General features: G+C 45.1%; 1 protein-coding gene across 1 annotated transcript in view; it reads right to left on the minus strand.

The window, feature by feature from the left end:
- Positions 1-4,488: 4,488 nt before the first annotated feature.
- Lac (septate junction protein lachesin) overlaps positions 4,489-27,783 on the minus strand; it is a 35,670-nt gene continuing 12,375 nt past the window's right edge. The window contains exons 2-6 of the mRNA XM_077668680.1: positions 12,225-12,334; positions 11,105-11,336; positions 9,894-10,166; positions 8,679-8,966; positions 4,489-7,809 (exon numbers count right to left, since the gene is read on the minus strand). Coding sequence (XP_077524806.1) covers positions 7,673-7,809; positions 8,679-8,966; positions 9,894-10,166; positions 11,105-11,336; positions 12,225-12,334 — 1,040 coding nt within the window. The 3' untranslated portion in view covers positions 4,489-7,672. The remainder of the gene's footprint in view (positions 7,810-8,678; positions 8,967-9,893; positions 10,167-11,104; positions 11,337-12,224; positions 12,335-27,783) is intronic.

The raw sequence follows: 27,783 nt of genomic DNA on the forward strand, positions 1-27,783 counted from the left end.
AGTATAATATTTTAGGTGATCTCTGCTTGTTATCAATCAGACATCCTTCTATGCTGCCTTCTTTGACGACCCCAAGATTTCATGATCCGGAATGACTGCCGTTTGCAGAGCTGTGGGAAAGCACATCATTGGGACAATATGTGAACAGTCCTGTGTTTTTCATTTTGTGATTTTCTTTTTTTTAATCCAGATATAGGCTGTCTTTAACCCAATTGTTGAGATCTTTGGCATGCCATTTCATGTGTGTATAGCCACTTTTTCTTTCTGTGCAACTCCTACATTGAGACTGCAACAGAACTGCGCAAAAGGGCTTCCTAGCTCTGCACAGGCCACTGTGTGCAACTTTGCACACACAATGTGTTTTTAAAAAGTGTTGCTCTTACAACTTTTTTTTTCTCTTTCTTTCTGTCGGGCAGGAAACTTGGAAGTGAGATGCTATTTTGTTTTACGCAGTACAACAATAAAAAGAGACTGAAATTACTGGTGGACTGAAAGAATGGTTTCTGTTTACTTCACTCGGCACAATTAAAGCACTGCAACAACTTCCTAGAATCGTAGCAAGTGTATGTGTTATTTTTATTGCTGTTGATTTGTAGCAGTTGTTGCATCAGCAGCTGACTGCGTGTTGGCTGGCTACGGCATCTGTTTTTCTCGATATTGGCCTACTGGTTTTCAGGATAGCCACACTGAATATTTGTGCCGGCCAGATGAGTGAAGTCCCCTTTCTCTTCCATTTCCCGCTTTCCTAACGTGACCTTACCTGTTAGTCGCTTGCAGGAAGGTACACCATAGAGTGCTGTGTCTACTCACTGCATTGGAAGGGAGAACTGCAGGCAACATCTGCTGTAATGTGCATAAATACATTGCACCTTGCCATGTACTATCAGCAATGATACAAGCTCGAATAAGAGAGCTGAAGTGCCAACACAAAAGCACCGAGCTTTTAGTTCCTGGAGAGAATACAAGTGAGGTTGATAAACACTTCTAAGGGGCAGTGTTTTTGCACCTTCGAAGTGAAATTGCCCTCTGCTAGTATTGAGGTTCCCCTGGCTAAGAGCTTCTCATTTTGCTGTTCGCGGTTCGGTTGTCTTATTCACGTATCATTTGTTGCTGATGGTAGATAAAGTGTCTCGACTAATGTGATTCAGGGTAAAAAAATAATGTGCTGGTTGCAGCAGTAAAACTGAAACATTGTCAGTGCCCTGAAGCAAGCAGGAGCACTGTTTAATTGGCGCTGATCTAATTAGGTTTGGTTTGTGGGGGCTTAACGTCCCAAAGTGACTCGGGCTATGAGGGATGCCTTAGTGAAGGGCTCTGGATGTTTCGACCACCCGAGGTCCTTTAACGTGCACCGACATCGCACAGTACACGGGCCTCTAGAATTTCGCCTCCATCGAAATGCGATCGTCGCATCCAGGATCGAACTCGCATCCTTTGCGTCAGCAGCCAAGCGCCATAACCACTGAGCCACCGCAGCGGCCCGCTGGTCTAATTAGATTGTAATTATTCAGCGTTCAAACCGCCGGTATACACAAACTTCCAGTTGGTCAAAAAACAATGGCTCGGCTGTTCTTGTAGCTTTACTGTAGAAGACGCATGCATTTTGAACATTGAAAGCGCCAGTTACATAAACTTCCAGTTGGCCAGCTGTTGCATCAAAAGAACCACAAATGGCTCAGTTGTTCTCGTAGCTTTGCTGTAGAAGTTGTACGCATCCTGAACAAAGTGTAAGAAACTCATACTAGCAAGAGGGAAGTTCACACAGGCGCAGCTGCTGTTGGCACTTGAGAGCTTCCACTATAAAGTTCTCTGGTCTGCCGGCATCTTGTGTTTTTGTCAGAGCATGGGAAAAATGTGTAGAACAAGGCCAACTTTTCAGCAGTTATGGTGACAGTCATTCCTCTTGATGCCCTACAACAATCTAATCGAACTTTTTCACCTACCTGTAGCGGTTTAAGAGTTACTTGGCTTTAACAGAGTTTGCACTTCGGGTGCAGACTTGGCGGTCTTGCTCCCATTAATATTTCTGCCTAATACTGCTTGAAATTTCATGTAAAGGGCTCTGAAGCGCATCAGTAAGTGTTTTTGGGTCCGTTTGACTCTGTCCATGGTAGCATTACCTTTATATGTTTGAGCAGCACCTATAGTGATCAAGGACTGTGCATACTTTCTCAACATGCACAGGCATGTACAGGTCCCTCCAATATGAAAGGGAACAAAGATTGGGCATTTAGTTGTCGATTACTTCATAATTACATGTGCCAAGCAGACTTTTTCCTGTTTTCTAACTAGTTTTCTTTTTAATGTGTCATATCCGAATGTCATTTTCAACTGTATTAGGTAAATGATTAAAAAGTGCATCTTTTGCAAACTGTTTCCATTCCATATTAGAGAGACCTGTACATTGCACCGTGTGCGTACTGCAATGAAAGTAAAAGAAGTTGCCTCAACATTATGGATGGAGCTCATTTGTTGGGAAAACGGGGAAAATCAATAGCATAGAATAGTAATGTTTGTGTTGTCTCAGTCAAAACTGCAGCAAGTGTTACTTGATTGAAAGGCCATCCTGTGCTTAACTCTGCTATACTCATTCAATAAGAAGCTAAAAAAGTGTTCAGCTCACTCAGAAATTCGGACGAAAATATACAAATATTTACTAGCTTCCCAAGAACTATGAGTACCCGCTGTGGTGGCTCAGTGGCTTTGGCTTTCAGCTGCTGATCCTAAGGTCACGGAATCGAATCCTGTCTGTGGCAGTGGAATTTCAGTCGTGAAGAAATGCAAAAGCTGCCATGTTATGCGCAACGTCTGCACACATTGAAGTACCCCAGGTATTCTAAATTAATCTGGAGCCGTACACCGCAGCATCCCGTATAGCTCATGCGTCTGTTCAGGGCATTAAATGCCAGATACAAAACTGAATTGATGAGTATTATTACTCAACAGCACACGTCGCTGGCTGCAAAAGTTGCTTGGTTGGCCAAGCAACTGCAGTGCTGCATAGCACAGCAGTGATTGCTTCCACTTACTAGTATTGAGATTAACACAATGCCTGGCGTATCACGTACAATACCGACTAAAAATGTGTCTGTTTTTGCTTATTCTCATAAAAATATATCACTTCCTCACACTTGCAAAAACTACATTTCCTAACCTATTGATCAAAGCGATCTGAAAGTGTTGGCTGCCAGAGATGCAGGAGGCCTGCTACAAAACTGCTCACTCCAAGAGCTAACCCTACCACCAGAACTGTTTAAAATTTAAATTGATATAGTGCTGCATTGGGCGGCAGTGAAATTATTTTGAATTTTGCTTTTGATCTATTATATGCACCCGAGTATGTGTTCAGTTTTACTGTTCTTGGACGTTGAGAGATTGTCACTTGCTAATGCTAATTATGCAATAACTGTTTCTTGTTTAAATTAGTTTTTTTGCATGCTTCTCCTGTTAGGAACAAGTGGTGGAAGCTTGTAACTTTTTTCTGCCGTTTTCATTGCCCTCCATTACAAGGTTTAAGGGGCACTGAGGACAACTCCATCCAACTTTATTCTTCGTAAAAATACATTCCGTGGCTCTTTGTGGCTATGTTGATTATTGCCTTCAGCAAAAAGTGCATTTTTTGCGAAGAAATTTGTATTTAAAAGCATTCCTGCAATTCAATTTGAGCTCATGACATGACCTAAAAGGACTTCAAAATCAATATTTTGAAGTTAGGCGGTGTAGCCTGACATCGGCAATTCGTATACAAGAAAGGGTCTTGACACACTCCAGCTTGCTTGTGAAAACGGCCAGTGGTACCGACACCCGTGTTTAATTTTTTTACCTCTGCTAGCTGGTACAAGGTCTTTTTTCAGTCATGGTAGCGTCTTTGTCATAAGAATGTGGTTGTCTGTCTGTACACATCAGCTTCAGTTTGTATTCTATGTTACTGACGATGCCAGGGTTTAGTGTACCACCTCAAGCTCTATGAATGCTAATTAACTCTGCCATTTTTCCAGAAGACACACAGGCTTCTGCTCCAGCCATGATGTGTTTGCTCAGGAGTGTTTGCAATAAATGGCATCTTTTTTCAGAAGAAATGTTGTTGCAGCTTAGTGCCAATGCACAAAACTGTGGATTGCACATGCAGATGCAACCATGCTGCAAATCCAGTCAGAAAAGACCAATTTGAAACATCTCAAAGAAACAGTTGGAGCAAGTCAGATTCCGTTAGGTTTGAACTGTTTCTGGAAGTTCCAATGGGTATTCTTTGACTGGAAATTCATGATCCTGAAGAGAATCAACACAAGCCATTTCAGCCAACACTGCTCTGGTACACACAGCTAGCTCACTTGGAAGTCCTCCAAGCACCAAACTCGTTCAAGCAGTTTCCTTCGACAGTAGAATCATTTCACTGTGCTCTGGTTCTTGCTGCAAAGGATCTAATGACCGAATAAGCATGCCAATGCAATAATTATGTTTTCCAACGTGGAGTAAACGTCACTCACATGAAAGAAGAAAGAAAAATCTTTATTCCGATAAAGCAAATGTCACACACTTTCATGAGACCCGCACTACAGTTGCCTAAGAAAAAAGTTCACTCAGTACAAAAATAGATTAATTGCATAGTTTCTTCAAAAAGGAAATCACGATCACTGACCAGTTGATTAGCCGTTTATGAGAGCACAGCAGTTAGACCTGAAAGGGTTAGCGGTGTGGGGATTTGCTAGTGTGCTGTCTCCAGGATATGCTCAGAGAGCTTAAGGTGGTCTACTGCGAACTATCACACTTTATCAGAGTCTGCAGCGTATTTAAAGTTTTAAAGACTGCAATTAGCATGGGCTAACAACAGATGGAGCATGTTTCGCTGAAGGATGGCCAATGATGCCTGACTGGTGTACTCTCTCTGACAGCCAATGACTTCAGTTTGCTACTACTTGAATATATACTAGGATGAGATATGGCACCTTTGGCACCACACTTATGTGTATGTACAGCATGCAGAGATGAGATTTTCAAGGTTAAATACACGGTCATGAAAGGCAAAAAAAACCTCGTAAGTCGAAGCCTGATTAACTTGCTTCGGCAGTGTGGTGCGCCATTAGTCAAGCCAAATGACACTCTTAAAAAAATGCTCTTCGAGAGCAGGCAAGTTAAAACTCCACACATCATTCTCAGCAACTTTGGGCTGCAGGTGAATATGCATTCTTTCTTCGGTACAAAGGCAAGGCACGGAACGTTCTATACCAGGAATCATTAGAGGAATCATAAGATAGATACACATTACGACATCACAGTTGCAACAGAATCAGAGACCAGACATCATTTCCTAGCTGTTGCAGATCAAAACTACAAAAAGTTTCAATGCAAGGGAAATTAAATTGTGTCTTAACATAAGCTGTAATCAATGCTCTCATTTCTCATTAATCAGTTACGAAACTTATGAAATTTAGAATCTATTTCATGCTGATGGTTCCATTTAACAGCTGAATTTTATTTATATGTGCATCATCAATGAACAAATTTTTCTGTTGCACTTTGTTTTATTCGGTGACAATTATTAGAGCTGCTGCAGTACCTAGACACTTGCACGCCTTAAGGTCTGCAAGAAATAGTAAAAATTATTTCATATCAAGTGTTTCATGTAGATTGAGGTAAGGCCACTGGCACTTAAGTCTAAAATAGCATTTTGTGTTGGGCTTCTGCAGTATTGACCTCGACAAGAAATACTAATTTTCAGATATGTCTTTTACTTTTTCCTGTTTATTCGTGTGAAGTCTTTATGCGAGAAGTACAAGTTGAGGTGTAACTAGCCTTATGTCAGAGAAAAGAAAAACCTGTCTAACCTATCTCCAAGCTCGGAAGGCACAAACTGCACACATTGTTTTAAGAGGCCCTAACGTCAAGAAGCTCGTGAACACTGCATGAATGAAGATAGCTCACACTGCTCACTTCCAGCAACAACAGGAATATGCTGCCATATTGAAAAATGAGATTCAGCTTGGCTACTTGGAAGGCAACCAACAGTGTCACTTTTTCCATTCCAAAATGTACTTGAGCAATCATTCCACAAAATTTTTGTCATCTTGCAGCCAGATATCATTTCTGTAATGGTGTCATCGTTTTCTGACATGGAAACTATGAGCACGTTTATTTCATATTTACATCAAAGGTTTTAAGCAATATATCATGCACACATACTCGACAAAATTCTCAATGACAAGGAAATAAACTGTACACATGGCTGTTTTTAGCAGACCAAAAAATGCACAATGAACTGAAACCTGTAGCAGTGATTTATGACTGCTGATATAGTTACGGAAAGCAAACCCTACGGGGGTACTATACGCCATCTTAATGAATTAATAGAACCTGTGGCTTTGATTACAGAAGTTTTCCACAAACAAACTGCTGTTTGCAGCTGGGTGCAAAAATAAAACTTGCTTGTGGGACTGCATATTGCAGCATTTATTTTCACCAGATCAAAAGGAAACAAGACGGGCCTTTGTGAACGAAACTTTTCCTGGACATACCATGCTCTACCCTGATGCAGTGCTACACTCTGAGAAAAGAAACCTCTTCATCTTATCAATCTTATCAGCAGATGTTTGTAGAAATACTGCACCATCAGAAGAGCAATACCATAAGCAGTGTAATCAGTTAACCACACCAACATACATTTGTAGACAAAGAAAAACTGGATCTGTAGTTTCGTGAAAAAAAAAAATTCTTTACTTATCACAGCCATTGAGTTACACACACAAAAAAAAATTGCAATGATCTTCTAGAGAGAGCATGATAAAGAGAAAAAAAAAAACACATTTGGGACAAGCAAAGCATTATCTCATTCAGCCTTTGTTTGCTAAGTATATGAAAGCGTGCACAACAGATTTCTGTTAACGTATTCAGAAACAACTGCAGCGGATAATATGTGCACAAAGAACGTATTATTGTGCCCCCAAGACATGAAAGCTGATGGCAGGAGGCACAAAGGTGTGCTTTAATTTGCATGAGGTATCGAAAGAGCAGAAAACAAAACAAAAGTATTCTTATGCCTGTAGTGTAAATAATAAGTTTTGAAGCTTCAGTTTTGCCCGCTGCAGGCTTACTGACGAGTTTAGTGATCATGGCTCATATGAGAATGGAAGCATTAGCATACTATGTCATTCTCAGCCGTTTGAATTTGAGGCATATTTGTCTCTGCCTTGGTTCTAAAACATTGATCCAGTTATCTGCCCATGTTCATTCATAACATGAGATTGAGCAAGGGACCATCGCATGTTCTTATGAATTATTAACTGCAACAGTGCTTTACAAATGATCGCATATGAGCTACAGCCAATGTCTGCTTTGACCAGCCACATAAAAGTCTTATGTCATTGTTACATTGCTAAGTAGGGCTTCCTGAGCAATGTGGAATTTCAACTACCGGCAAGTTCTTACTACATTACTTGCTAGGCCAGCATAACATTATGTGATCATCTATCACTTAATGTAGCCTCAGTACTGCAACCATATTAAGCAAGTTTAAAGGTTAACAACATTTGTACAAAAAAATGCCCAATAATGCAGATTTTCCTTCTAATGCTCCACTCAAAGGCCTTGTATAAACTTGCCAAGATACTAAGCATTCTTGTTCGCAACCTGGCTCATATTATGATAGAAAAATTAAACACTTAAAAGTCATAGTTGCTCATTGCTTCTTGTTCAAAATGAAGAGACAGACAGTCAAAAGCATGACCAAGAAGCAAGTGAATGAGATTCTCAGGTGTGAAGCAGCAGCTTGGTATGACTTGTCACAAGCCGGAGGACAGATGACGTTCACAGTTTCTGGAAGTAAGGAACAACAAAAGGTGATGAGACCACTGTGCGCTGCAGAGCAACCAAGAAATATATACTACTACTGCTCCATTCTACTCTGTCTGTACAGTCAGAAAAAGCTACTCAATCACCAGTCGCACAAAGCAGCAGAATGACTTTATTTATACTGCATCAATAAATGATTTCGTAAGCTTTATCTGCATGCTCTGACCATCTCTATCGGCAAAATAGCTCTCATTTCGGGAGGCATCACATGGGTACAGTGGTCCCGGGGCAGCTTTCTGACTGGTAGTGTGGTTCAGTTTGCCAGAACACCTCAGTTATCTAACAAATAATTCAGATATTCATTTCTCTTAAACATCTCGTATTAATGAAAAGTGATATAAGCTGTAGATCAACATTTTCACTGTGCAGAACTTGACTGAGCGCAGGTGCATTTAAAACTGTGTTGCATTTGCACAGTAAGCTGCCACACTGAAATGCGCCAATCGGGATGTTGCTCTCACAGCCCAGTGGCAAGATGGCTGCAACAGGAAGGGTAAATTTGAAAAGGTGCATAGAATACATGTTGCTCAACGTGATTAGTAGTGCACACAACTCTGTTAACCAATAGAACCCCAGATGGTCGAAATTGTCTGGAGCCCCACTATGGCGTCCCTCATAGCCTCAGTTGCTTTGGAATGTTAAACCCCATAAACCACTCAACCAACTAATAGAACTTGCATTAGACCCATGTTGCCCATATCGCAACAATGGGATTGTCTTCTATTACTAACACAAGGGTGGAGGAGCAGACCTTCAGCCACATCTAGCTCTAACAGGTGGACCGCCATTACTATGCAGTATATGCACGCACTCAATGGGAGAGTCAGACTTACCGTACAGCTCGATGATCTTCTCATCAGAACCAAGTTTGTTGAGTGCCTTGCATGTGTAGTTGCCATACTGCTTCTTTTCAATGGAAATTATACGTAGCGAGGAGTCTGTGAACTCATCAGCAGTGGAGAAGATGGAGATCTGGTAGTACTGATTGTCGTTGAGCTGGTAGCCATCTTTGAGCCATACAATGGAAGGTGATGGGAAGGCCTCGATGTGGCACAGCAAGTCCATAGGATTCTGGAGCGCCTGGCCGTACCGTGGACGATCCACTGAAACCACTGGAGCGACTGCATGAGTAAATAAAGTATTCAAATGAACCAAATTATTGGCAGCACTGCTGAGGAACCAAGCGAAACAAACAGTGAAGTGAAGTCCCTATGTGGTCTATCTTTTTATTTATTTTTTCATTCGTGAAAGCACAACGGCTAAACTCGAAAATTATAAATGTGGATACGCAGCTATGTCACGCAAATGTACTATAGGGGCATGTCTGGCGATTGTGGCCAACAACTGAGGCCCAACTTTTATCTCCAGAAGTATGGTCTGAAACTAACGGCCAGTAAGAAAGCTACATGCTTTGGTTGCCGTTCACATGTCCTAGGGACTTTTGTCCACAGTAATATACTTCTCTGAACTATGTGCCACAAACGAATGGAGTGCCTGGACTGTGTTACACATACCACAGGTATGTTTGCTCTCGTCAGCAAGCAGGGCTAAACACTATTTGCAAAAAGGTGTGCTTACACTGTTGCCAGTTATTTTCTTTTGGAATAGCCCATCCATATTTAGTCGTCTTATTGTACTCATGATTTGTTGCACTTTGTGATCAGCATGCAATTACATGTGTTATGTCTTGCGTTTGGCACATGATATTACAGTGAAGCGCGTGAGTGAGCTAAATGTCACAAAAGAAAGCAAAAAAAGAAGGACTGTATAAACGAATTACTCCCGTACTTTAGATGTAGGGAGAATATACAACACCACTGCAAAGTCTTCCTTTTTCAGAACAACACAGAAACCTTTTAAAAAATTTTTAGTTATGAAGATTGAAGAACTTAATCTACCTTGTGTGTCTGACTGACACGTGACCTATGCTGAAAGTATAAAAATCAGGCAGCCAAAGCTGTTTGCTTGACCTAACATGCCTATTTAACAGTGGCACTAGTAGCTGCTTTACTCTGCATGCAAAACGTGAAAAAACTTGGACCACTCACATTCCACTTCAACGCCAATGTTTCTGCGGGCCCCATTACCGACGCCATTGTCAGCAATGCAATAGTATGTTCCACGGTCATTCTTGCTGACGTTGAAGATGCTGAGGATGTTCCCACGATAGACAGCACCACCCGTGGGCAGGAGGTCGTTGTTCTCTCTACGCCAGGAGATGTGTGGCGTTGGGTGCCCCGTAGCATAGCACTCGAGAGTAATGTTCTGGCCAGTACTCGCTATCACAGATCTCGTGCTGTTGTCCGAGATGATAGGAGGAACTGTGCAAAGACAAACAGAAGAATCATCATCATCGTCTTCATCATTATCATCGCCATCGGCCTAAATAAGTTGATTGCAGGACAAGGAACTATTCCATTGACCCCCATTTAGCACTGTCCTGCACATGCCTTGACATAGTACCTCTGTTAAACACCAAAAACACTGCTGTCACAGGAGCCATTATTGCTACCAGAGGCTATTCTTTTAGTCTTCTTCAAACCACAGACTTAGATAGACATTTCAGGTGCATTACGACTGCATCTGAAAGACCAATTGGCAGTACCACCCTTAAGAAAGGGAAAAACCACTTTACACAGCCAGTGCCTTAAATCTGCAAGTACAAATTAAGTTTTCAGGTTAAAGTAGTAAGGACACCTGAAGAGTCAAGGACTCCTTTAATATGTATTTATCAGACATGAACTGTACAGCAATATTTTTTTTAGAAACATTAGCCAAAATTACAAGCAGTTTTGTCTCTATACTACCCACTCAAAGAAAAAAGTAATTCGAACTTCCAAAAAACACAACTGGAACCAACAAGAAACCAATTAGAACCAACTGGATTCCAATTGGTCTCAGAAAAGGGAAGAGAGAAAGAGTAACTTTTAAAAGCACAACTAGGAACCAACAAGAAACCAATTAGAACCAACTGGATTCTAATTGGCCCCAGAGAGAGACAGAGAAGGAGAAAACTTTTAATACAACGAGGAAATTCGGAGCACGCAGCCACTTGGGTCCTCACATGACCCCACTGCACTCAAGTGTTTATGTTTCTGTTTAGGAAATTCTAGTTGGTCATTTCTGACTGTGCAAGAATACCTGCATATTGAATTTTTATTTAATTTTTTATATAACCTGCTCCCCGTACTTCTTCCAACAGTGTAATAAAATAAACAGTGACCAGGGATGAAAAAGTGGGTGTGAACAAACGAATTACCTCTGACGTGAACATAGACATTCGAGCTTAACTTGCTCGTAGGCCCGAGAATGATTTGGCACTGGTAGAGGCCAGAGTCAGTTTCCTGCAGCTTTGTGATCTGCAGGGTGTACGTGTTGCTGCCTTCGTCATGCCTAATGGAGAACCTCTGGTCGGGCACGATGGCCTTGCTGCCAGACGAAATGAACAGATTGTTGCTGGGGTCGTGTTGATTGATTTTTACCCAGATTATCTGAAAAAAATGGCAAAGGAAAATATAGGGAAGGTAAGTCAATAGACACACACCGAAGAGGGTAAATGGCGATTAACCAAGTGTTGCCATTTCTGCAGGTTTTTTTTTTTGTTTTGTTTTTTTTTTGCCACACAGCAGTTGTGGAAAGAAAGTCACAGAACTGCAAGCCAATATATTCTGTGCCATGCAAGGCACAATTCCGCTTTCCATAAAACATCGGTGCAGCTAGCACTGTTTTCTTACAATGTTGATTAATTAATATCTGGCTGACAGCTGCTGAATAACGAGTCAGAAGTTCTGGTTACTTTCTGCCTCTATTATCTTTAGACTATGCTGCTCACTTGCTTTTCATTAAGCTGCTGTTATTTTCTCTATGGTGGGGAAAAAGTATGTAAAAGGGATGATAACATTGCAGGAACACTACAATAAATTTGGTTTTAGGTGTGTATTTGCCCTGTCCATTTCTCTCTTGCATTTCCATGCAGTTCTTTTGCCACCATGCAGTCATTTAAACCTGCCCAGCTCCATTCTGGATACATTTTCTGTGCAACAGGCCGCAATAACTGCAGTAACAAAAACTGCCGCAGCCTTGGCTGATGATTATCTCAAAGTTTTGTCTTTAAAATATAAAACAACACTGAAAGGAAGAACTAATAATCAGCATCCATCTAAGCACAGTGACACAACTACAGTTTTATCATCTTGAATATTTTCATCAGCAACTACTTTTTGACTGTTTAATGTTTATCCAAGAGCACACTGAGCTCTTCTGTTGTCCTTTTATTCTTTCCAGTCTTATTTATCAATTACTGTCCATTATGCTAAACCAACTGGCTCAAACCACAAAGCTTGTGCACATTAAAGCGAACACAACCATTTAAAACTCACAGGGTAAGCCTCTGCATACTGCACGGAACACTGCAGGTCCACTGTGTCCCCTATGCCAACCACCATTTCTTTGCTGATGTATGATATCACAGGGCTCTGCTGACAGGAACCTGCATAAATAACAGCACATTAAACAGGCATACACTAAGTGGCATGCATGGGAGACATTTGTGGATGTACTTCAAACAAGCAGACACGACTGGACACAATATCATTATTTACACCTACCATTCATAGTTGCATGGGAGGGCTACAAGTCAGATTGTAAAGCTGCCTCACACCTCATTGAGCAGAGGTGACAGGTCAGGATCAATATAGTTCACTGTCTTTAACTGTGACTAGTCTATAAAGGAATGAATTGAAGGAACGAGTCTGACATCTGTCAAGCTTCGGCACCTTTTCCAGGCACACAACAAATCCATAAGCTAACTTTCCTCGCAAGCTGCGGTACGAAAAACGCTACAAAGCTTGCTGTGAGGTACTTCCCGGACCACTGATAGTGCAGTGATGCATACAGGTTTATAGCTTTTGTGGTTTGTGCTGTCTGTAGGCTGTTCAACAGTAAGTAGAGATATTTTGCCTTAGATGGAGAATGAAACAATAATCAATGCTAACTTCAATCCATGCTAACCAAAACAGAGCTAGCAGCTCTGGAAATTGCTGCTACCAAGTGTACGAGATGAGAGCACCTTGCATAACTAAAGCAAAAACTGTGTGAAGCACAGAATTATCCACTGGTTCTGTTCATGCTGTCTTAATCAAGCTGGCCACATCGCCTGTGCAGTAGAGCGCACAGTAATAACATAATTTTGCTACCCACAGTAGCTTTTTCTGCCCAGCATTACCATGGCTTGTTGCTCAATGCAATCACAGAGACAGTACAGGAACAATGCATCGCAGCCCCCTGTCCTGGTGTCTCTCGTACTCTTGATTAAGCATACGCAAAGAGTGTGGTATTGGCTTTCAGCTAGAGATAAGCCATCAAAATGAAGAAAACATTCAGAAACTCCCTATCACAACCTGCAAACGAGCCGGACAATACCACACACATCTCCCGTTTTTACGAATCAAACTTTTAAAAGGCAGCAAGGAAAGCAGCATCTCTTCAGCCCACCAAGCCAGCTTTGCCTGATGGCATTGCTAGAGTTCCTCAGGACTTACCTAAGCGCACCAAGCTTTAAGCCGATAATTGATCACAATGTATTATGAGATTATGGCGGAGATTAGAAAATCATGCCTTATGCATACAGGATGACGCATAATATTATTGGTGAAACAAAGAATTTCAATCTTATAATCAGCACAGAGTACCATGTAAAACTACATCAAGTGATGCTCTGCAATATATCTGGCCACACACACACAGGTTAGCTGTTCTGAACAGCTGAGCATTTTTTTAATTTAGACAGTTGTATTGGTAACATTTATGCTCTTATCAATCAGTTTCTTGATGTGAGCAAAGCTTATGTTGTAAAACAGCACTGCTTTTACATCAACAAGTGGAATGATAGAAAAGCAGCAGCCCTCACACCATAGCAGCATGCAAGTGTTTTTGCATTCATGCTTACGTAAAAAAGCATCCACACATGCAAAATTACCATCCCTACTTGCTGATGAGCTGTGGATTGGTGCCAACTCCAGACGAATACTTTCCCAACTTCCCGATTTCAACCCCGCCTCTAGGCCTCTCTAGGCCATTTTTGTAATCTCAGCCATTTCCAACCCCACCCCAACCTTGTGGGATGAAGCAACTGACCAACAGCATGAGAAATGACTGGCAATGGCTGGAGGACCATGCTCAAGTGCCAGCCACCACGTATGGGGCCCCGGACAAATGGCTCCACCCAAGGGCTCAGCTACCCATCAGTCCAGACCATAAAGTTTATTGGTATACTACTACAGAAGTAATGCAGCAGCCCTGAAGCCATGTGCCAAGATTACGATCACAATGCTGAATACTTTCTTGCAACAGGCCATTTTTCATTCTCCGTTTCTCACTTTCGCCAGCGTGCAAGAGTCATGCATGCTCGCATAATGTTTTCAGCATTGAGGTACACAAAAACTATTGTCTGCTTATCTATAAATTTTTTATAAAACTGTTCTATGGACAGGTCTGGTATCTCTATGGCATTAATTTCTAATATGAGTATTAAGATTGTGCACTTTGTACACCAAAGCGAAAATACATTGCTCCAATAAAATTAGGGTCATAAAAATCAATTGTTGGCCCACACTGCAAATGTGGTGAAGCCCTGGTAGTGCATGCATGGGTGTTCGTCTGAGATTAACCGAAAGCACCAAAGTGCACCGCCTTTAAAATGGCCAGATGGACAGCTGCTAAAGTGATCCCCTTCGAAACAGTGTTCTGGCAGCTTGCCTTCAAGCTCAGTATTTTTAAAGCGAAAGCTTTATTGGCCGCAAACTCGCGATTTCGCCGTGGCGGTACTCCATCGAGGCACGTGACGTCACAACGCGCGCCTCGCCGCGGAAGGTTACTGTGCTTCGCGCGCTCGCCGCGCCATCTGGCATGACGTCACACCGCGCCGCTCGCCACCGCCGTTTGATAGGACGTGACACCGCGTTCCTCGCCGTTGCGCTCACCTAGCTCCGCTCGCTTCGACAGCTGCGTCACATGCGTGATAAGATGTCACAGGGCTGAAAAGGAGAGCTGGCGTGCGCCGCAACCACTGTTGAGGCGACAGTATGGACGGCGACAATTCTGATAAGCTGGAGGAGGCCTGGAATCGACAGCGGAACGAGATGAAGAGGAAACGAATCGCCCAGGAAACAGACGAACAGCGCGCCGAACGACTGGCTAAACGCCGCCGTGCATATGCCGCCGCGAGACAGGCACGTTTAACGTCCGGTGTCTCGACCGCTAGCAGCAGCGACAGCAGCCGGAGGAGAGACCCGAGTCCTGCTTCACTGAAGACGGCCTGTGATGAACGATGGAATGCGGCCAAGAGACTTCAGCGGCGGGCTCAAGAAACCGAAGAACAACGTGCCGTTAGCCTAGAGAATAGGCGTAAGAGTGACGCGACCCCTCCAATCCTTGGAAAGCCTCGGTGCTGAAATAAAACATGGACCTACGGGTCATACTGGACGTTTATGCCTGTGCTTAATTCATACGTACGTTGTGGAATATGTGAACAAGCTTGGCCAACCGGGGAGTTTCACACATGCTTTCACTACATATGATCCTGGCATAGCCGAGCTAAGCCACTGCCATTTATTCCCTGTTTTCTTTAACCATTTTTTTTACCTTAAAATTGCTATCTCAAAATTTGCCCTTTTCCAAATACAGATTAAAATTCCTTTTAGGTTAAGTTGTCTTTAAATCCTAAACTTCAATAGGTCCCTGCACTGGCTCTAAGCAGCCAATCCTCCAAACATTGTTTATTGGTTTCTACCACAGATATGTTCATATTACGTTCATTATTTCTGAATATTAGATCGGTCTTCAGGGGCACCGACTGTGCCTGCGCTGACATCCTGATGGATATTGCCACATTGTAAGAAAGTATGCTCAATCTTCTCTTCATATTTACCACACACTGCACCTTAATCACCACCTTGGGCATTAACGCGCTAGCATTAAGGCTCCCATTCTGCAGGAAATCCGGTGTCAGCATTGCCAGTGTTGTGAATGAAAGAGCAGGTGGCTCACCTGCCGCCTAGGCCACGTGAACTAGTGACGTCATCCAAACCTGCCTCTGGCAGGTGGCAGTTGGCCTACCAGTTTGTGAGCAAACTGTCCACCATAGAAGGTGGCAGTCAAATAAATGATTAGTCACAAGAGGTTGCTTGGGGAAAGCAACCTGAGTCTCACAAGCCCCATCGGTGGCTGTGTTTTAAACAGTCACCCACCGGGGTAACGATACATCGCTTAACCACTGCACCTCTGCGCCAATAGTGGTATGAGGGCTCCCCGCTATCCATGAACGTAAGGTGGAGAATGACCATGCCTGCAAAGTGATAGGCAAAGAGGACCCGAGGCCGCTAGATCTGAACAGAAAGGGGCGTTTGAGCTTGGTTTTAAAATGCTTGCACTATGTAGAGCACAGGCCACCGGGCGTCCATGCCGCGTACGGGACCTCAAAAGCGAGCGGGAAATTTACGATATATATTTAAAAATTCCCGCTTTCGCACCTCGCAGCGACGCGCGGTGCCGGGCTTTCGCACGAAAACCTGCCATACGACGTCACGTCGTGCAGCTGGCGTCAGCAGCCGGGGGTTATCATTGGTTCACAGCACTAATTCTTTCAGACGTCACGAGCCACCAGGGCCGCGGCCACTACACGCGCGCCGCAGCGGGCCGAGTGGGCGAGGCCGGCGGAAGAGCGCCGCCGTTTCGGCGTGCGAGAGGAGAGGGAAAGGCGCGAAGACGAGGAAGTTCAAATTTTTTCTGCATATAACTCAGCTTTCACAAAACTCATTAAAAAAATCCTTGCTGGAGGATAATTATGAAGCGGCGTCCTTTAACATCCCAGACATATCGCAACTTTATTGAGAGCCCCTTTCTGGGGCCCTTTAAGGCGGAGCTCAAGTGTCCCCGCAAGTTTTGTACATATACATGTTCCAGTTCAGGCACCCTGATCCTGCTACTATCAATAAGACACTACCCCTTGAATCATTATATAGCAGTTCGTTTCAAGTCTGATTTCCCTGCCGGTTCCGCGCGTTGACAGAGCAGCCGCGCAAGGCCTTACTGGTGCTCCGTCAAATGTTGAGGCTTCACACACACCCCTTGTTTTTCAGCTTTGCTAGTGAAGTGCAGTGCTTTTCGCACTAAAAGAGGCGACCCTGGCGCCGTACCACGCACACAAGCGGACGATCTCAAATGAGTTGCTTTACAACAGCGACGGCAGCACGCTGCAGCTGTTCGAGACACGGGCGTGTAGCCGAGGTACACGCGGCAATGTGCAGGGTCTGTGGAAGCGAAGAGGAAACAGCGCAGCATATCCTGCTCCAGTGTGAACAACTGTCGCCTCAACCGAGAGTGGGTACCACACTGCCCCTGGCACTGGGATTGGCGCCGGCGGAAAGCGATCAACGCAACGGCGCCACCTACGCTACGAACGTCCAGCTCCGCATGTGGTAGACGATCGTCTCACATTTTTCAATTTTCCCGTTTTTTTGTGTGTGTGAGGCGGAGAAGCCGGCGTCGTCCCATCGCGTCGTTCGTGGTGAAAAATCCCAGGAGCACCCGCGGCGGAGTCCTTTCACAGCTGCTCCGTCAACGCGCGGAACCCACAGCGGCTGACGATAAGCGGCGGCGGCCAGATAACGTTTTCGCGTTATACTCTTAAAGGCGAAGCTTTGCGCACTCCAAGTTTTTAATTACTCCCATTTTTTCTTAATTTTCCCCGGTCCCCGGCTCGGGCGTAGTCCTGCCACTTACCCGATACAAACCGAACAGCCACATATCATCATCATCATCATCATCAATATTTGCCGGACTGGCTCAGCTGAAGTGAACTAGAATATTCTAGTTGACTGTAGCTCGGCAGTTTCTAAAGGCAAGTGGTTGGCTCACTGCTGTCACAAGGTCTTCCATTTTTTCCACAGGTAACATATGTACGTTGCACTGACGCCAAATGCGTTATTTGCGCGCGAAATTTGACCGTGAATGGGGTCAAAATTCAACGACGGTGTTGAGGAAAACAAGGAGCTAAGTTTGCTTCGCACCCCAGTAAAAAAAAAAAAAACTATTGAAAATTTCAGTTGGAACCAATTGGTCACTCCAACTGGATTTCCCATCAGGTCCTACATCCAGAAAATATGCACAAAATATACCTCACAATTAAGTTACGCAAAAGGCACAGTGTGAGAAATATTTCTGTACGTTCTACGAAGAAAACTGCTTAATTGTGAGGACTGCAGGGAGAGACTCCGCCTGGTACCAATCAACGTTTTTTACTACGAAATTGAAAGTCACAAGTTTTTATGAATATTTCATTTCATTTATTTTTTCCCTTAAAGGCCCGAAGGCATTACATTAGGGGGGAACAAAATCAAGGTCATAAGAGAAAGAATAAATTGACAAAAGAGAACAATAACAAAACAAAAAAAGAGTATGTAACACTTAAATGATCGTGTCACGCGTGTACAATGCAAAGTAAAATTCACGGGTATGAAACACGAGAATATATATATATATATATATATATATATATATATATATATATATATATATATATATATATATATATATATATATATATATATATATATATATATGAAACACTTAATTAATACATGATAAAAATATAGTGAAAAAGGCATCACACAGAAAAAAAAGTAAAAATAAGTAAAAATAATCAGCTGTTCATGTTCAAAGTGCCGAATTGAATATGGCGGGAACCTTTTGCCCTCATGAAAAATGGTCGTTTAGTTTATCCCGGAATGATTTGCGGTTAGTGCATGATGCGATGGTATTTGGCAGGCCATTCCATAGTGCTATCGCGTCCGGAAAAAATGACGACTTTAGAGCTAAGGTGCGACAGTTGATGCGACATGGCTTAGGCGGCTAGACGTCCTGTGCGGGGGTTGCAGCTTTTCGTGTCTCGTGCGTGGGTGATAGTAGAAATGATGAAGAAGACAGAGGCGAGATATAATGCGGCGTGACTCGAGTGAAGGGACGGCCAAGGAGACTTTCAGCGCGGTGATACTGGTTTTCCTTGAATAGCAAGATGATATAAATCGGACGGCGCGATTCTGTATCGCTTCAAGGTCAGCGGCGAGGTACGCTTGTGATGGGTGCCAAATGGATGAGGCACATTCTAGTTTTGGGCGAATGAATGTTATATATGCTAGTTTTTTTATGTCGGGGGATGCAGCATTCAAGTTACGGCGCAGGCATCCGAGTGTGCGAGAGGCTGCAGCGCAGATGTTTTGAACGTGAGTTACCCATGATAGCGATGGCGTTAGATGGAGGCCAAGATATCTGTAGGATAATGCGGGATCAATGGAATGGATATCAAGGCCAACAGATACGCATACATATCACACATAAGATACATCATAGAATAGAATATATTGACTCAATATGGACAGGCAGAGAACACACTTCCGCTCCAACCCCATTTATGAGGCTGTCATGCTGGGGCCAGTGGCGCATGCCCGCTAATGCAGTTATTAATGCGAAGGCATTAGATGGCTATGTGCCGATTTTCATGTCAGCAAAACTTTCTCCGCGCTATTACGTCGTTCTGAGAAGAGAAATGTGCAAAAGTTTGTTGTGTTAGATAGTGTGTGATGACATCTCGCTGTGGGAGAATTTCGGTCGATGTGAAGCAGTTAATTAAACGCGAAAATTACACTTCGACGCCACAATAGGCACGGACGTCGACATAGCTTCTCCGCACGATTGTGTCGTTCTATTGTGTATTGCAAAAGTTTCATTGTGTTAGATAGTGCGTGATAAAACCTTGCTGTGTGAAAAATTTGGTTGATGAATTGCAATTAGCTAATTAATTAAAAGAGAAAAAATTACACTTTGGCGTCACAATAGCCCCGTGTTTGTGTCCCGTGTTTCGCGTCAGCAAAACTTTCTCCGCACGATTACGCCGCTCTGTGAAGATAAATGTGCAAACGTTTGATTGTGTTGTGTTAGTGCGTGATAAGATTGCCGTGGGAAACATTTGGTTGATGAATTGCAACTAATTAATTACACTTCGACGACACAATAGCCACGGACGTCGACATAGCTCCTGGACGTGAAAAGTAAAATAAAGTAAAAAAAATTAAAAATCAAGAAAATAAAAATAAATGAAAATAAAAAATAAAAATGAAAAGTAAACAAAATATATCGCGTACTAGCGTAGTGGAAAAAACCCGCGTTCTAGTTCCATGATTTCGAATTCCTCCATGTAAGCAGGCTTAAGTGCCCTCAGAATTTTTAATTTAATTTCGACCGCATGTGGTAGTGCAGATGGTGAATACAATTTAGTAGGTTAACTGCCGGTAGCTCTTATTACTAGCACCATATTAGTTTTGCCTTGTTTGTCAAATATATGATCACATTACACTGGGTGCAATTTGGACGGGCCCATTGGATGAATTGGTAACACCAATTAGGCTCACCATTTTGAAACTCAGTTGGTCCAGTCGGAGCCAGTTGGTTCCAATTGTTTCCTTTTTTTTTTTTAATGGCACTCCCCATCCACCGTTTTCATCACGCTGGAGCATGGAGGAAGGAAAGCTTAGGAGAGGCTCTCGCTTCTGAGCTGCAGGCCAAAAAGTGTGCCGGAAGTCACGCGCTTTTGCAAGGACTACTGTGGGTCTTTGGCCGACGGCGCAGCCAACAGCAACGCTGGGCGCAGTGGCGTCGTCTGCTACATTGTCTGCTGCGCATGCGCAAGCGTGCTGAGACGGCGGCCAATTGGCAGAGGCGCAGGGGGGAGCTGGCTTCAAAAAGTGTGACGTAACCGCCTCACCTGAGTTTTTTTTTTTCCTTCATCCATACGCTGGAGTGTTTACAGGGCGCCATTTGTGTGGCCACCAAAACGATCTCACGCCGCTTCCATAGACCACCACGCTGCAGCGAAAAACGATTAAACATGCATGGCGGCCATGTTGCAAAGTTTTGCCTGCTTGGGAGTGTTGGGTGCTTCATTTTCGTATCACTTTCCGGCGTATTGTTGTCTTGATCACTATCATGACTGGCCTCTGCGCATGCCAGTCGTCAGAAATAGTTGGTTGCCTGTTAATTATCTCTGCTACCGGCACGAGCCAAAGCACATGGCCGCCAGTCGGAGTGCTCAGCAAGGAGAGCAGCCTGCAGGCCCGAATAACCATTACTGGTTTGCAGCCATGCACGAACAAAAGAAGCTATCGTCGGCTCGAGCGGCCTTAATCTAGAGAATTCAGCCAGCGCCAATGTGATTGACCTGACTGTCACGACGCTATAACGACGCCAGCAGGGCAGAGACCACCTCCGCAGCACAAACTATACTAGTGGTTCCGTACGCGCGCGGAGCAATCGATAGGCCTATGCGCGAAGAGAATGTTAAAAAAAGAAAAACAAATAATGAAAGCCCGTACCCGGTACGCCGTGGAGGCATGACTCAGTCGAGACCACCAAGCGAGGTGCGCCATCGAACGCATACCCCGAGGCCGGAGACCTCCGCTTCGCAAGAGGTGTAAAATTGGCGTCCCCCTCTCCACAACCAACACGCGCCCGTGACGAGCACGGTGATTTAGATGCGCGACGGAACGTCGAACACGGGGCCCAACGAGCAACAACGAAAGCGCTGCCCGGCGACGGCGGTGGGCCGTCGAGATCGTGCTGTCGGCTGTTCCTAGAACCACCCCTGCGTGGCGCTCCTGCTTGAATTGTTTGTTTTATGGTCGCAGCGCCGAACAAAGCCCGCACGTAAAAGAAACGAAGCAAAACAAAGGCAAAGTATGTCGCTTGTACCACCTACAACATTCAGCGTCTCAATCCGCACAGCGGGGGAAGAATGAAGGATGCGACCGTAATGAAGCGGTCCACACAGTGGCAGCAGTGGCCTCCCACACGCCCATGGAATGCTGAATGAGGAGCTTTCGATTGGCTTCGAATTCCCTCTACCCATGAAGGGAAAGGAGTGTATAAGAACATTGTCCTTCAGCAACACGTTACGCCTTCGTTTCTGGATCCTGCAGTAACACCTTCGTTGGACATAAATATGAATACATACATCCACGGTACAACCTTTGTCAAAAGTTCAGGGCCCAAGGCTTTTGCTTCTCGGCTATGCTGTGTGTCTAGGTATATGCATCGACAGTGATCCAAGTTTCTTGATGGAGAAAAGAACCCTCGTCCTTGCCTCTCCGAAAGTCAGGACTTCCACAGATGCTGCAAGAGACCCCCTACACGACTTTGAAGCCAATTCCTTGGGCTCTAAACATTCGACAAAAGCTGTACATATATATCTCCACACAGTAAAAATTAAGTTTACACGAGAAGGATGTCCCTGCACTGGACTTAAAGTAGTTCATAACACTTTTTTTTTAAAGCATACAAAAGCAATGCGACGAAAACACGTTTTCCATATGACACTGTTATGACAGAGGCGGTATGCCGCCGGTGTCATGTCACCTATAGGTGACATATGCGGTGAGGCTATGCGTGCCTCTATCTCCGTGGCCGATGTCACAACTAAATTCCAACAGCCTCGTGCGCATTATGTGGTCCCCCGGCACCGCGGCTCTGCGCTGCACTTGTGTTTTCCCGGATACAGAGCAAGTGACGCGCGCCGTGTACAGGACAGACACCAGGCAAGCGCCATTCACGATCGGACACGTACGCATACCTAGCGTGCCTTTCACCTGCGATATTATTGCTCGTTTATTTTCATGCAGGCCTGCTTGCTCGGCTTCCAACACGTCGCTATCTGCGCAGCAAAAGAAAGGTATTCTACGCGGATTGTGTCTGTCGTCCGCATGCGCTGCATTAGCCACCAGTACTGACACAGACCCCAAATGGGTATCCCTGCTCCCAGTCGTTATCGTTATAGCTTAGATTATAACATATACAAGTTAACTCAAAGCTTCTATTAATCAAATGAAGGAAATAACTTGAGTAATCATATATACATTCATAATGTGCTAGGAATAAACTTGCCGGCGGTGGGAACCAAAGTCACGACCTTCGCATGGCGCATGTACGCGATATTCCAACTGTACAAAGACTGCGTCTGCCTCTTCAGCTTTGGAGGGTTCTTATTAACTGTAGATGCTAACCTTGAGTGTTTGCCGGCGCCACACCCAACCATAGCGGCGAACGTGGTTGTGCTGTGCGCCCTTTTGCGCCCTGTACCACGCGGGACGTGGTAGAAGGTGGGCACAGACACACACATGCGGACGCCCTTTTGTGCTGTGCATAGAACGAAAACTTTCCGGACCGAGGTCCCTGCCTCTAGTTAATTATTACCGACTGATGACCCTAGTTCTACCGACATCTTGCGGATGCGGGATGGAACATTGCGGCCTGCTATCCTACGCCTGTCGTCGTCGAAACCTTGGGAACTCATCTGCATGCGGCATGTATCAGAACAGCGTAAAAACCGCCATGCGCCACGGAAAGCTGGAAACCTTGAAAGCAAATTATACACGGAGAATGTAAACACACCGCGTGTTTACTTCTCCCGCCCCCGACAACGGTGCTCAAGGGACACTCCCGGAAGACCAAGGTTCGCGGCAAAAGCCGCTCACTAACTTGCGCATGGCATCTATGCGTCAGCGAATCGCACACGAGCAAAACAGGCGCCACCCAGTCCGTCCATTTTACAAGGCCCGCCCTGCGCATGCGCGCGTCTTCTCCAGCTCGTCTGCAAAACAGGCGCCACCCAGTCCGTCCATTTTACAAGGCCCGCCCTGCGCATGTGCGCGTCTTCTCCAGCTCGTCTGGTTGAAAATGAAACCGCCTGCACCTGCGAGAACGTTTTTGCGGGCTAGTTGGTGCATACGGACTACAGCGCAGACAGACAAACACAGCAAGAAACGAAGTGACAGAACAGGGCGTTGACTAACCTCTCTCCCGCCTGCACCTACTGCGCATGCCCAGTTCATGTTATTGATAGATGCATGCGACAGATGGCAGTAGCTGTCAAGCAGCCGAATGTTAGCCACTCCCCAGAGGGCGCGACATCTTTTGAAAAAGGCGGTTTGAGCCAACGTTGGGTTGAGCGTGAGGAAGGAAATTTTCTTTGAGGAAACTAGTTTTCGGCAGTGTACGTTTCCATCAATTTCTTGTTGTGGACCTATGGCCCCTTCATAGGCCTACATAACCACCATTTGATTTCACTCTTTTTTTTTTCGATGCCCGAAAAGCCATTAACGAATTAGCATAACACGATGCGCGCAACCTCGATCCGCATCCTCAATGTGACAAATGTGCTGGAACAACCAATGAAATGAAAGCAAGAAAAAAAGCAAAAAAGGCCAAGAAGGTTACGCAATAGAGACTGCGACAACAGAGCCACTCTTCTAGCATCTGAATGTTTCTTTTCCAATGGAACCATGGTAGGGATCGTGTCAAAGACCCCTCGAGTTCACTAGACCCTGGAGGACGGTCCGCATAACAACCCCCAATGGGCAATCGTGAGGTGACAATGGACGAGAATACACCCTGAAGCTTCGTGGCACGATGGGAGAGAACAATATTATAGATGACGCTCTATGAGGACAAGAGGAGCGAGATCACTGCGGCGGAGTCAATCATCTCGTCGTTGTCTCCCACCCACCCAGCCATTCACACGGAACAGTAGGTGGTTTCGAGGCGTCCGATTAAGGAAGGCGCCTCCCTTCGCAACAGCCTACAAAACGCCGATGGGATGTACCGGACTTTCACACCAATGGCCCAAGAAAATGAAAAAAAAAAAAACATAGCCCGACGAGCGTTGCGAGTGGCATGTGGCCTGGTAAACATTTATAAAAACAACAGAAAATAAAATGAACAAAGGCCGAGGAGGGAGTCTTAGTCCGCTAGCGAGCGTTTCGAGAGCATGTGGAAAAACAGCGTGTTTAGCGCGGAGCAAAGAACTACGACAAACCACAGCTTGATTCCTTCCCTGATACCTTAATTCTACCACAAGCTCGTGTAGTGTTTATATTTCTAAACATCAAATCATAGTGCGTGCCTCAGTCGTGGAAAAAATATTTAAGTATGACACGAATGACGAGAGCTAGCAGTTTATATAACGACAGACCACGCAGAGCGAGCAAGGCGTTTCGTGGCTGTGGAGCCTATGCCGTATACGGCAAGCATGAACAACAATTGATTAATTCGTGCGGCCTTCGCGTGCAGTTACATAGGGCCTGCGTCTGCAGTTATCGTTGCGATTTTTCTGGCACGGGTTTCACGCGAAAAATGGCTTCAAAAAGCGAATTCGCAGCGCGTCTCATAAGCGGCGTCGGAAGTCACGCCTGCCGCAGTCCACAAGTGGTGGCGAAATATGCAGGTCGCGGAGAAATGCAAGTACATGAAACAACCCAAGAGCACTTCGTTAAACAAAAAAAAAAACAGCTGCGCCGCTAGCAAAAGAATGCCTACACAAAATTCCCAATGCTCCGCCACATGCGTCACATATGCTTGGCGAAACTAAACGCTCAATGTTCAGCTGCAACGGCTACGTAATGCGAAACGAGTATGCTAAGGCACGTTTTGTATCAGCTTAACGGAAATTTAAAGTAGTGTTTTTCAAGTAACAATAGAATAATTATTGAAGTGTCAGCGAGAATCTTAAACACCATTACGAACCGGCCGATAATTGGCGTGGAACAAGGTATTCCTGTAGGCATTCATCTTGCTTAGAACCCTGCGACGAGAACGCAGACAACAGTGAGCCCCTTAGCATGTCAAGAAACAAAGAAGGAGATACGGGCAAGCAGCTACATTGTTTCATCTTAGCGGATAGGCCGAGAATCGACAGCAACATAGCTTCAAGGAACCAACTGTAGCAAGTACTTCGTTAACAGTCCGCAGGCAGTCTGTAGGAAGTCTATAGACTGTCATAAGAAATGTTCTAAGGGAATGTCGCGGCACTTTCAAGACTCAGCCAGGTAAAAACGAAAGGGGCATGAAATATCGCAGCAGGCTTCAGCCAGCTCTGTATACAGACGCTTGCCGTAGACGCAGGAGAGGGCTTTAGCGACAGGAAATGTGGAGAGGAGAGTGTTGAATAACGGACGTCCGGCCTCGGTGCGGATGTCACCACAGTTCTCAAAAAGAGAGCGACACCGACACTTCACTCAAGAAGTCCGTGCATCCACGGCAAAGGAAACAGCATTAGCGATTCTGCGCTGACGCAATGACGCTCTGAGTCTGCAATGAAGCTCTGAGTAGAAGCTCTAAATACAAACTTGAAGCCTATGGGCACGCGTAATGTTTTCTCCAAAGAACAGAGTAACTCTGCGAATATATTTTCTTCCTCTATACAACGTACCGTGTCCAACCGACTTCGTCATATATTCTATGTTCAATATCACTGCGTGTGACGACGAAACGGATGTGAAAAACGGCCACGTGATCTAGTCACGTGACATTCCCTCCGCGCACCACGGACCGCAGGGCAGTGCCATGTTTGTACCGGATTCTGCGGCGCCGCGCGCACCTGCGAAGTGCCTCTGCGCGTCATGTGATGTTCACCAACCGGATCTGAATCATCCAGTTCAAATCGCAGGGACATCTGACGCTTGAGAAAAAAAAAGTATGAAATAAAGCATGGAATGACGGTTACCGACCATAAATATTACTGTACGGTCCACAGCGTGGGGAGGGGGGGGGGGGGGAAGCAATGAAGTGGCCGAAACAAAAATGTTAAGCAATACAAACAGCTGGTTCGTATCCCTCATCTCAGTTTGTTGCTGCGGATACGTATTCCGTCTTTATTTTTACCTCTGTCCGCTAGGCACGCAGGTGGCTAGCGCATCCGCCTGACGGGACGACGGGCTCAACGCAAGAGCGCGACGTCTACCTCTACACGCATTGCAAGCGTTTTATTGCAGTTTTTTTTTTCTTTTCCTGTCGTTGTGGCTGGCTGAAGTGTTTCAGAAAGCAGGGAATTCAATCTGCAGGGAAATCAGCAGCGAAACCAGCACGCGACTGTCGGATCATTGGTCGCACTAACATCTACAGTACGTGACCCCACAGACTGCATAGAGTCATAGCATGTGGCCCATAGACTGCATAGAGTCAGCTGGCGAGGGTTCAGGATGCTGGCAGTCACAGCCACAAAGGTCATAGATTAGTTGGCGGGCGGAAACGTTGCGAATGTGCCCATGGATATAGCTGAATGCAAGGGCGAAATTCCCGTACGGATCTGCTTTGGGGCTAACATCGTTTCCTCTGTATTTGTTTGCTGTCTCAGGACGTACGAACTGGCAACTTCGGCGAAAAAGCGTGCCGTTCATGCAGGAAGAGCCGGAAAAAAGTTCGACCCGAAGAAGGGGCTCAGTTACAGTGAACTAGCGCAGTGGAAGCGGAGGCAGCGGCCGCAAGAGGACGAACGCGGAGACACGCGCAAGGCAGGACGGGAAGTCGTCATACGAGAGCAGGACTCGCGGAACAGTGCACTCACGGTCACGACGCGGCGCCATATTTGAGCGGGTTGCAAACAACAATGAACCGTCATTAGCGGAAGCGTGAGCGTTAGCTCGGCAACAGGGCTCCAAAAGCAGGCTCGACATACACATTGGGTGAAAAAAAAAAGAAAAAAGACAGCGAAAGCCGAGCAGAGGAACGAAAGGCCCGTCCGGTCCGCCGTCCTTGCGCGCATACTGGCGGGAAGAACAGGCATTGATATCGCACGCCGTCGCAGACACACGAGCAATGGGAAAAGGGGGCGGCAGAGCTCCTGCTATTGTGTGTTCGCGAGGATTATGGCGATCACCATTATGGGCATCGCGCTCCGCAGCCCCCCCCCCCCCCTACTTTCTGTCTGTCTCTGCAGGCGCTCCCTCCCTCCAATACCCCCTGCTTTTTACAAGAATATCCTTTGCGACCTCTTCGGTCCAAACGTCGAAAGAAAGGTCCCCACCACCACCCCTCGTCGCTGCAACGGCGGGGGGAGTC

The sequence above is a fragment of the Amblyomma americanum genome, chromosome 6 (genome assembly GCF_052857255.1).
Source record: "Amblyomma americanum isolate KBUSLIRL-KWMA chromosome 6, ASM5285725v1, whole genome shotgun sequence".
Taxonomy (NCBI): Eukaryota; Metazoa; Arthropoda; class Arachnida; order Ixodida; family Ixodidae; genus Amblyomma; species Amblyomma americanum.